The sequence below is a fragment of the Oncorhynchus tshawytscha genome, linkage group LG16, assembly GCF_018296145.1.
Source record: "Oncorhynchus tshawytscha isolate Ot180627B linkage group LG16, Otsh_v2.0, whole genome shotgun sequence".
In the NCBI taxonomy this organism is placed as follows: Eukaryota; Metazoa; Chordata; class Actinopteri; order Salmoniformes; family Salmonidae; genus Oncorhynchus; species Oncorhynchus tshawytscha.
Genome location: NC_056444.1, coordinates 66045971 through 66058434, shown reverse-complemented (window position 1 = coordinate 66058434; position 12464 = coordinate 66045971). Strand labels below are relative to the sequence as shown.

At 40.3% G+C, this 12464-nt stretch overlaps 1 protein-coding gene across 1 annotated transcript in view; it reads right to left on the bottom strand.

The window, feature by feature from the left end:
• Positions 1 to 12464, bottom strand: part of LOC121839690 (metabotropic glutamate receptor 4-like) — a 185059-nt gene that overhangs the window by 33961 nt on the left and 138634 nt on the right. Inside the window, exon 3 of the mRNA XM_042299923.1 lies at positions 5322 to 5457. Within this exon, the coding sequence (XP_042155857.1) occupies positions 5322 to 5457 (136 nt within the window). The remainder of the gene's footprint in view (positions 1 to 5321; positions 5458 to 12464) is intronic.

Here is a 12464-nt window from a genome sequence, read left to right as displayed (position 1 = left end):
AATGACCTTTCTCCTACCTCTCACTGAATAAACATGGTTTATACTGAGCCCCAGCTTTCCCATATAGCTCTACAGGATAAAATGTCTGTAACAAAACCTACAGTATACTAGTATCATGTCATATGCTAATTCCCCCCCTTGAGGTAATTTACAGAACAATCTTGCTAATCACATACAGTAAATACCAGGTGTTCTCATCATGGTGTGGGCTATTTAGAGAGGAAGGGTTGGCATGACAACAAGGTTTATGTTTACGACAAAATGCCTTCTGCTAGCCTGGGTGCTGTAAACTCAGAATGTATATTAAAAAATATATATAAATTGGCTGCCAACTCACATTGACTGGGTTCAAGGGTACAGCAGGCATGCTGGCCAGAAATCCCCCTGGCTTTTGTAATTACTGTATATCCAGACCCATTATCAGGCAAAGGATAAGTCAATGAGCATTTTGTGTCACTGGCCTACACACAATACCCCATAATGTCAAAGTGGAATTATATTTTTAGAAATGTTTACAAATTAATAAAAAATGAATAGCTGAAATGTCTCGAGTCAATAAGTATTCAACGCCTGTGTTAAATAATTTAAGGAGTAAAATTGTGCTTAACAAGTCACATAATAGGTTGCATGGATTCACTCTATGTGCAATAGTGTTTAGCGTGATTTTTTAATAACTACCTCATCTCTGTACCCAGCATATACAATTATCTGTAAGGTCCCTCAGATGAGCAGTGAATGTAACTTTATATCCTGAAAACAAAGTGTTATCTTTGGGACAAATCCAACAAAACACATCACTGAGTACCACTTTCCACATTTTCAAGCGTGATGTTGGCTGCATCGTGTTATGGGTACTGTATGCTTGTCGTCAGCAAGGACTAGGGAGTTTTTTAGGATAAAAAGAAACGTAATAGAGCTAAGCACAGGTGAAAAAGTGCACAACCATGTGATGGTCTCAAAAAAGAGGTGTCAATTATAGTTGCAACTGCCCCGGCGTTCCGGTAAGAGAACGTAAATGACCAGTAGGAGACAGGGATACAATCCACACTTTATTATCACACTGAACAGGCAGGCACACACACACACACCAATAGGAAGAGGAATGGTCAAAGATGCACTAAAGATGAGTCAGGGAGTCCAGAAGACGCATTGTCAATGTGGAAGGGTGCAAATCTGAGTTGATGTAAAGGACAGGAGCTTACAGAGGTTGTCTTAACCTGTCCTCCTCCTGGAAACAACTAAAGAGTTGAGAGGCAGAGTGGGGTTCTGCTGCTTCCAGGCTAGGTCACAGATTGGTTGATCAGGTCAGCGGACTCTGTTCCCTTAATTAAAACTTGTTGAGGATAGGGGGCAGTATTTTCACTTTGGATGAATTGCGTGCCCATAGTGAACTGCATCCTACTCTGTCCTAGATTGCTAATATATGCATATGAGTATTACTATTGGATAGAAAACACTGAAGTTTCTAAAACGGTTTGAATTATGTCTGTGAGTATAACAGAACTCATAGGGCAGGCAATCTTCCAAACAAGAAGTGAAATTCTGAATGTGGGGCAACTTTGATTTCATCGCCCCCTCCTTTCCCAACAAGATATGGATCTGGTAGCACTTCCTACGCCTTCCACTAGATGTCCTCTTTCAGGAGAAAGTGGAATGGAGCATTTGCTGTGAAATTTGACCGAATGGGAGGGGAAATAGTCAGTGTCCCGACAGAATGTAATTTTCCTGTGGCGCATTTCTCTGTGGGTGCTACCGCCGTTCCATTTGGCTCCAGCTGAAAACGTATGATCCGGTTGGAACGTTATTGGATATATATGATAACATCCTGAAGATTGATTCTCTACTTAGTTTGACCAGTTTATTCGACCTGGAATATATCTTTTGGAAGTTTTCGTGCGAGTTATCCTGGACCAGCAGTCAGTTTTTGGGCACGTGAGCTGAAAGTGATAGCAAATGCAGCTACTTGGACACTAGTATTGGACATTATGGAACAAAACAACGATTTATTGTGGAACTAGGACTCCTTGCACTACATTCTGATGAAAGATCATCAAAGGTAAGGGAATATTTATGTTGTAATTTCGTATTTCTGTTGACTCCAACATGGCGGAGAAATACTTTTACGTCTGAGCGCCGTCTCAGATTATTGCAATGTTAGGCTTTTTCCGTAATGTTTTTAAAAAATCTGACACAGCGGTTGCATTAAGAACCAGTGTATCTTTAATTATATGTAGAACATGTATCTTTAATCAAAGTTCATGTTGAGTATTTCTGTTATCTGGCGTAGCTTTCTATAATTCCTCCGGATATTTTGGAGGCAGTTCTGAACATGGCGTCAATGTAAACCGAGATTTGTGGATATACATATGCATATTATCGAACAAAACATAAATGTATTGTGTAACATATCATATGAGTGTCATCTGATGAAGATTTTCAAAAGGTTAGTGATTCATTTTATCTCTAATCCTGCTTTTGTGAGTATCTTTGGCTGGAAAAAAATGGCTGCGTTTTCCCTTTGATTTGGTGGTGGTCTAACATAAATATATGTTGTGTTTTCGCAGTAAAACATTTTAAAAATCGGACATGATGGGTAGATGAACAAGATGTTTATCTTTCATTTGAGGTATTGGACTTGTTAATGTGTGAAAGTTAAATATTTAGAAATAATATTTCTGAATTCCCTGCGCCACCTTTTCAGCTGAATGGGGGGGTGGAGTTGAAGACAATTTAGACATGGATTGTGTGCCATTCAGTGGCCATTCAGAGGGTGAATCGGCAAGACAAAAGATTTAAGTGCCTTTGAACGGGGTATGCCATGCACACTGGTTTGAGTATGTCAAGAACTACAATGATGCTGGGGTTTTCATGCTCAACAGTTTCCTGCGTGAATCAATCATTTGTAAAAAATATTTAACCTTTATTTAACTAGGCAAGTCAGTTAAGAACAAATTCCTATTTACAATTACGGCCTACCCCTAACCCGGACAACACTGGGTCAATTGTGTGCTGCCCTATTGGACTCCCAATCACGGCCGGTTGTGATACAGCCTGGAATAAAACCAGGGTCTGTAGTGAAGCCTATAGCACTGAGATGCAGTGCCTTAGACTGTTGCGCCACTCAGGTCCACCACCCAAAGGACATCCAGCCAACTTGACACAACTGCGGGAAGCATTGGAGTCAACATGGGCCAACATCCATGTGGAATGCTTACGACATCTTGCCCCGACAAATTGAGGCTGTTCTGATGGCAAAAGGGGGTGCAGCTCAATATTAGGAAGCTGTTCCTAATGTTTTGTACATTCAGTGTATATTCTATGCTTGTGGTAGTTGTAGGTACTGTAGGTTTTGAATGTGCTGTAAAACATAATGGAACCCACACACATCACCAGCTGTTGACCCAAGACACTGATCAGGACGATCCTCAGTCCTCAGGACAACTAAAAGTTTTTAACACTGCAGAGGAATGGAGGAAATTGGTAATTGCTGTAAACTAGAAAACCAGTATTAGTCCAAAGCTTGGACATACCTACTCATTCAAGGGTTTTTCTTTATTTTTACTATTTTCTACATGTACATTTTTAAATAATAGTGAAGACATCAAAATTATGAAATAACACATGGAATCATGTAGTAACCAAAAAAGTATTTAAAGTAGCCACCCTTTGCTTTGATGACAGCTTTGCACACTCTTGGCATTCTCTCAACTAGCTTCTCCTGGAATGCTTTTCCAACAGTCTTGAAGGAGTTCCCACATATGCTGAGCACTTGTTGGCTGCTTTTCCTTCACTCTGCGGTCCAACTCATCCCAAACCATCTCAATTGGGTTGAGGTTGGGTGATTGTGGAGGCCAGATCATCTGATGCAGCACTCATCTCTCTCCTTCGTCAAATAGCCCGTACACAGCTTGGAGGTGTGTTTTGGGTCTTTGTCCTGTTGAAAAACTAATGATAATCCCACTAAGCACAAACCAGATGGGATGGCGTATCACTGCAGAATGCTGTGGTAGCCATGGTGGTTAAGTGTGCCTTGAATTCTAAATCAATCACACAGTGTCACCAACAAAGCACCTCCACAACAGTCACACCTCCTCCTCCATGCTTCAAGGTGGGAACCACACATGTGGAGATCATCTGTTCACCTACTCCGCGTCTTATAAAGACATAGCGGTTGGAACCAAAAATCTAAAATTTGTACTCATCAGACCAAAGGACAGATTTCCACCTGTCTATTGTCCATTGTTCGTGTTTCTTGGCCCAAACAAGTCTCTTATTATTATTGGTGTCCTTGTAGTGGTTTCTTTGCAGCAATTCGACCATGAAGGCCTGATTGACACAGTATCCTCTGAACAGTTGATTTTGAGATTGAACTCCGTGAAGCATTTACTTGGGCTGCAATCTGAGGTGCAGTTAACTCTAATGAACTTATCCTCTGCAGCAGAGGTAACTCTTGGTCTTCCGTTCCTGGGGCGGTCCTCATGAGAGCCAGTTTTATCATCGCACTCAATGGTTTTTGCGACTGCACTTGAAAAAACTTTAACATTTCAGGAGATTTCCCGGATTGACTGACCTTAATGGGTTAAAGTCATGATGAACTGTTGTTTCTCTTTGTTTATTTTAGATGTTCTTGCCATAATATGGATTTTCTATATCACACATACCTTGTCACAACACAACTGATTGGCTCAAACGCATTAAGATGGAAAGAAATTCCACAAATTCACTTTTAAATGGCAAACGTGTTCATTGAAATGCATTCCAGGTGACTTCCTACATGAAGCTGGTTGAGAGAATGCCAAGAGTGTGCAAAACTGTAATCAAGCCAAAGGGTGGCTACATTGAAGAAACTCAAATATAAAATATGTTTTGTATTTGTTTAACACATTTTTGGTTACTACATGATCCCATATGTGTTTTTTCATAGTTTTGATGTTTTCACTATTCTAAAATGTAGAAAATAGCAAAAATTAAGAAAAACCCTTGAATGATTGGATAAGAAGAACATATCATCAAAATGTAGTTAGATTGAGTGTGTTTAATGTGAACTGACACATATCCCGTTCACTGTTGACATCTAATGAAAATAAAGCTGATATAGCTTGGTGTATTTCATTTTAGGGATTTTCAATCATGGTGGGGAAGACAATATACTAATGTACATCCATTTACACCGCAGTGCATCCCCATCTAAACCAATGGGCAAACATGCTGAATGTTGCATCATAAAACAAAAACTCAGATAAATTGAGATACTTTGTTGGCATCATTTAGTATGTTAGTTTAATCATTTTTTCATTCCTGTAACAGTCAACTTCACTAACCTAATGTCATCTTCATTGGCAAAGAGAATAACAACCCGTGCATTGGGGTTCTCTGACAGTCTGCGGATGATCTTGTCAAACTCTCCAGGCTTAGGTTCTCGTGGTATCTTCACTGACTGAGAGATGCACACACCTCCTGTAATCAAGGGACAGAGGAACATGTAAGGATTATTATAGACAGAGGAAAATAGACATGGATAAATTACACTAGCTGATCTGCTGAACTGTCTAGGCTGTCTCTAAATCAGAGTATAAATAAAGTTTATAATCAGTACCTGGGGACCTTTTATCAGGGTACACCATCTCTGATGTAGTTTGTAGTATTGTTAGGGAACACCTGTCGGGCATCAGCACCAGAAATAACTATATCAGTAAACCAGCACAGGGCATCTGCATATAGCTACAGTAAACCTCTATCTAAATGCAGGTTCATCATTCTTAGAATCACCCTCTTTCTTAGTTCTCTGTATCAACTGAAAGTAGGCCAAAGCCAAGTAGAGTTTTTTTTCACTCGCCTAAACCAACAACACTAATCCTATTCATATCTTCAGGACTTTTCATGGATGACTGGATGCAAGACAAAAATTGTGCTGGTGTAATATTTCACAGCATGATGAACGCAAGGTATTAACTAAATATTGTCATGTACCACAAGGGGCATAGCTGAGTCATGGAAAACCATAGATTCAGTTTATGGAGGTGCCAATGAGATTGGGGAAATTGTGTAGCAATTCATAACAAACCTACACTCGTAATTGAACATTTGCGAATAGTTGAAATGTTTCTCTCCATAGATTTATTTTTGTTAAACTTTAGCATTGTAAGGCTTTCAGTAAGTTATAAAATACATTAAGTATATTTTGCTTACTGGGCAAGCATACATTTACTGATATTCATCATTCTACTTTTTCACAGCATTCTTTTTGTTGTGTATTGTATGAATCCAAACATATAGCGCATCAAGGAATTCAATTTTCAATGGAAGTATCCACATGACTCATAAAACTGTTTAGTTGGCAGTCAGAAATTGACAGTTACTCTGACATGTCATCAACAAAAAAATTCAAAGTGACATGATCAAAACTCCAAAATAACCCACCCATACATCACACACCATATTATGGAAACCAGTGCTATTTCATTTAAATTCAATCAATCAAATCCATGTAACCAGTGGTGTAGTGGAGGGTAAACTCAAGTAGAGTAAACTCCGTTTACCCATTTTTTTGTTGTTGGCGGAAGAATGCAAGTTTAGGGAGTGTTCCTTTACTCGGCGCGACTAGCAATCAACATTTACCCACCAATTGTTTTTACCACTACATCACTGCACGTGACCTAATCCTATTCTGACCATTCCTAATCTGGTGTGTTAGACTCTGACACACACAATACACTTACACAATTCCCCAAAGAGAGCAGCAAACTAAACCTTCCCGTGCCATGAGGCATTGGTATCCAGCAGCAGAAAGAAAGTGAGGGAGCTCCAGCATACGTCCATTGGATAGCAAACAAGCCAAGGCTTTCTAATTCTCAGAGAAACATTTCAGGAGAATTGTTTTGTAGTCCTGCCAAAATGCCACAGAGTCTATGGGCATGCTAATGAACTGTGCAATCAATGCAGGAATAATACCCTCTGGTTCAGTGAATAGCTGCCAGGGCAGCACAATGGATCAGAAAACAAAGCAGCGGCGCCCCAACTCTGATACTAATAGGTTGTGAAAGTGGAAGAAAAAAAAATAGCAAAGACCATTAGATGGACAACAATGGGCGTGATGACAGTCTAGCTTATAGGTGCAAAGGGCCACTTCCGGTTGAGATCCTTTGAGCTAAGGCCTTAGTTAATGGCATGCAACAACACACTGATGTTATTGTACTCCCTCCGGGATACTGTACATGCAAGTAGTTTATTTTTCTTTGATTTTGTGGTTTTACTACCCCACTATACCCAAGTAGCCTACATGAAGCATACACTGGCAGTGCTCTGACCATGCTGTCACTGGGCTGGTTAATCGTTTCTTTGAGTCTTGTCTTTCGTCTGTAATGTAGTTTTCGTTATGTGTCAGACCCCAGTAAGACTAGCTGTCGCCATTGGCATCGGCTAATGGGGATCCTAATATATCATATAAATCAAATCAAATTACTCATATCATGGTTCATGTCTGTTTTTTCTAGGGTCAGCCATTGTCATAGTGACAGACCCATGATTCTCCTGCTTCCACGATTCTTTCACTCATTCCTCCAGACGCCAAAATAGATTGAAAGCCATTCGTGGGTCCGACAATTGCCCAATCTATTCAGTGGCCTACACTACGTTTTCTTCATCCTACATTCTGTTTTCACTCTTCAATCCTACAGTACTCTGTAAACTTTTCCCAACTAATTATACCCAGTCGAAACTGATTCTCCTGAGGTGTATCTGTCAATCTAGCTGTCTCATTCTATCTAGGTAGCCTGTAGACTTATGGGAAATGTTACTCCAGTAATGGGTGGATCTAGGGTGAATGCTATAACTATTCTCCTCATCATTACCAGAGACTCTATCCATCTCAACCATAATATCGCTTTGCCTCATAGGTGTCCCAGTCCCAGGGTCCCTCAGCATATTCTCTGTGGAGAAGATAGAGAGTTATCCCTTTCTCCCTGCTCCCTCTTCACTGCTACTGTTCTGTGACCTCGCCTCTGGAGAGGGAAGCCAAGGGAGTGAGATATACACTGGACGTGCTATCTTGTCCCAGACCTGTGTTTTCAACTCTCTAGAGACAGCAGGAGCGGTAGAGATACTCTGAATGATCGGCTATGAAAAGCCAACTGACATTTACTCCTGAGGTGCTGACCTGTTGCACCGTCTACAACCACTGTGATCATTATTATTTGACCCTGCTGGTCATCTATGAACATTTGAACATCTTGGCCATGTTCTGTTATCTCCACCCAGCACAGCAAGAAGAGGACTGGCCACCCCTCATAGCCGTGTTCCTCTCTAGGTTTCTTCCTTGGTTCCGGCCTTTCTAGGGAGTTTTTCCTAGCCACCGTGCTTCTACACCTGCATTGCTTGCTGTTTGGGGTTTTAGGCTAGGTTTCTGTACAGCACTTTGTGACATCAGCTGATGTAAGAAGGGCTTTATAAATACATTTGATTGATTGATTGATTGAGATAGAAAGAGCAAGCTCCCAGCCACTTGCAGTTGAGACCCACTGAACTCACTGGGTCCCCTATTGGGTCACTGGTAACAAAACTCCATAATTCAGCCCTATGCTGCTAGCAGTCCTGCATCATCAGCTATAATATTGCAATCATATTACAATGCATTACCAATCTATGTACATTATAATTGTAGGACTATAGTATGTATTCACTGTTCGGGAGGTATTCTTATTATTTCCCCATTACAAAGTTGTTTGGTGGGGGATGGGTTGTGGTGGAGTTTATGATGAACTGCGAAAACAAATCCAGCACAGACTACATCTTATTCCTTCTTCAAAATGCCTTTTTATCGATCTAATTATGATTGTTCCCTCGTTGTGCATCTGCTATTATAGTTCATGTAAGGTAATAATCCACTGGTAATTACTGCCTTCCAGGAATCTGGTTCTCTACACAATGCTCTTCTAGATTACATTTAGCTTCAGGATAGGATTAATTAGGAAAACTCTCCCCCTCTCTCCTTTTCCCTGATGAAATTCCCTGCATTGCAGATCAACCATTTTCAATCCACTGACATACGGTATGAACATGTAGACAGAAAGACAGATAGTGAAGCAGTTCAAAAAACACAGTGAATGTTGCAACCGCCCTAGTATTGACATTATTTAACCATTTTCTAAATCTCTGGGGAGATGCATACCAATAATTATCTGTTGATTAATTATGTTCCCTCAAGTCCACCTGACTGTGTTTTTGTCTCTCCAGACTTAAAGAAATTTGGGAGGCTTACATGAAAAATATAATTACATTTTGTGCTATTTATCAAACTCCAAGCCAAGCAATCTCTCTCTTTTTCATCAAAAATATGATTTATTACTTGAGTTTCTCCTTTTCTCACACATTTTCGAAAACACGATTGGTTAAGGGATTTTAAATCACTAACAACACTGTGCCTGGAAAAATAACCTGAGGGCCCGGTGAAGGAGAAAAAAACAAACCCACGTCTCTGAAGGAGAAAAAATGAACCCACGTCTCAGGCTGAAGGTGTTGCTGATGAGTTCCAATGAACCGCCAGCCCCCACATCTCTCCACCTAAAAAACACTACCTCTCACACCTCCTAGACAGGCAATGTGTAAATCATCTCCAAAAATAGCCTTCTTTGCAGAGATCTGCACACTCCTATTCTCTAACCAGCGTCATCTACAGACAGTAGCTGTCTTCTCTTCTCTAGTGGGCCTGAACAGGAATCTTCATTCCTATTAGACACCCAGGATGAGAGAATGTTGATGTCGTAAACATTAAATACAGCCCACTCAGAGTGGCGGATTGCTGCACAGCGTTTGTTCTCTGTGGAAATACTGGAGAGAGGTTCACTAGATTCACCACACTGAAGGTGCTAAAGATATCCCGATGTGACTAATTCAATGCTATTTGCTACGTAAACCAGCTGTAAAAGAATCCGGAGTATGGGGTAAAGGTAACCATTATGATTTAATACCACACAGGCACATTGACGCATCATTCTTATGACTGTCATCACCATCACATCATCAGATTAGAAACAACTTGATACTCAATAATCCACATTTATGTTTGCAGTGTCTTGTACATAACAAAGAGATGCACCTTCACGGAGTGGTTTATTTCTTTGCAAATAAAGGATACGTAGAATAACATACAATGTTCCTTAGTAGAAAAAAACGTTGATTGTTGAGAACTAGTATCAAATATTGTTTTTTAATTTGAATCACATGGATGGTTCAGCTATTGAATGGGAAGAGATGAACGATCCCAATTTCACCTAACCAATTTGCCATTTGTTTTTAATATTCCATATGCCAAAGCCATTTCTCAGAATTCTCCTCTTTTGAACTGAGAAACTTATCAAACCAAAAGGGCACCTGTGTGTATATGCCCACTTCCCAGATAGTAAGGGAAGCTTTGTTAATATTGTAAGGTATGGAAGACACTAGAGGACTTGTCAGAATGTATAAGGCTTACTTTGTTTATTCAGTGTGCAGGCTAATATGAGGCAGCAGCTCTGGGATGGATCGTGGTAGAGTCGAGGGTTCACCGTCCCTGTGGGAGAATGCAGCAGTTCAGTCTTCTCTTTCATATGAAGGGGTTTGTGTTGTGCCCACAGGCCTGATTGTCAAACCCTTTTAGTGCCCATGGGGATTCACACTAATGCCTCTCCTCTCCTACTCTGGTGCTGCTGATCATGTACGTCCTAGTTAATACTGCTCCAGCTACTCAATAATATTTTTGTTGATGACATGGCTGACAACTTTGAAAAGATTATGATTTTACATAGCCACTGTGTGTGTATGTGTGTTGCGTGTGTGTTGAAAATGAGCGTATAGTCTCCAAATGCCTCTGCTTGTGGCAGCAGTGGGATGTATCTAAAACATGGGAACATATTGTAGCACGGCAGACGTTTAATAAACACAGACAACAGACTGTACACTTGAAGGGTGTAGGTACACTAGAGCCTATCTAAGAAGAGTGAGCGGAGAGGCGTACTAACAGGAGAGGAGGGAGTAGCTAGTAGAACAGGATGAATACAGAGAGAGCAGCAAGGCAGCACACTCCCTCTCGGTACAAGAGAACACTGAGGGGAGTATTAGAGCGCTGTGTTATGCCTGGGAGATTTACATCTGGAAACAGAGAGAAACAGGCAGTGGAACTAGTGGAGGCGTATTAGAAAAGCTGTGAAGTAAAAATAGGTTACGCACCCTCATTGCTAGCTGAGTACATAACAAAACATAAACGTGTAGGTCTCCAACAGAGGCAAATATGACTTTGTTTGGACTTGTCCTTATCATGTTCTTATCTCCCTTCAACATACCGTATGACCAGGTGGTCAAAGATACGAATCAGAGTGTTAGACTGCGGCTCCCGAATGATTGTTTGCAAAACGTCTAAAATTAATTATTTCCCCAGTGAACGACTTCCCAACAGCCTTAATTTAAGTAATTACACAGAGATTTAAAAAAAATCTGTATCAACATTAGTGTTATAAATTGCATACACAAAGGTCAGGTATATTAATATTCTGCTATTATGAATTTAAAACAATGATTATCCACTCTAAAGGGAAGTGGTACTCGATGATCCATTGTTTTGACATTGAATGTACCATTTACTGCAAAATACAAGATTTAGGCAGTCACTTCTTTCCATCCATGCCATAGTAAGGGGTGAAGTGTAGTTCCTCTGGCTTTTATTCTTGCCTGAAGAGTTTGGTATTTTCATCAAGTGAATACTTGAACCAAGCTCTTTTTGAATGAAAGTGTTTCCCAAAGCTCCTAGAAGGTTCCATGGACAGTGGAATGTAATGAAGGGATTGAGGGCAAACATTCTTTCTAATTTTAAAGAACTAGGTAGTAACTAAGTTGTACCATTTCCCAACCCTCCTCATGTGTGGTGCTATTGTATGTGCTACTGGTTATGGGACTGACTACTTTTGTTGGCACTCTCAGACAGTGGAACTGGATCAGATAATAAAGCCTCTCCCCAGATAGGGATATAAATTGAAGATAAGTTGCCAAAGAGTTCCACATTGTATTTACTACTACTTTTCTTCCACTAGGGTGAATATTATTAACACTACTAGAGAAACAGAAATAAGAACTCAACCCTTTTCATGAGCATGAGGGAATTGAGAATGACTTAACATTTGGTCAGGGGACGTGTTCCTGCTGGTGGTCTGTTGAGCCATGTCGCCAGACTGCTGTGCTAAGAAGCCTTCTTAGCTTGTCCCATCCTGCAGATACAAACTCCCAGCATGCAAACACCCTGACACCATGTTTTAATTTCTGTCATGAGATCATCTCTATTTGACTGAAATGAAATGATTACTGGTAAATGATGAAAATAGCACAAAACCAAACATGGCACTGTTGGGTGAATTTGAGTTGGTGTTTTTATCAGAGGAACAGAAAGAGATCTTGACATGCTCCATTTCTTTAACTAGGAAAGTAAGTTAAGAACAAAT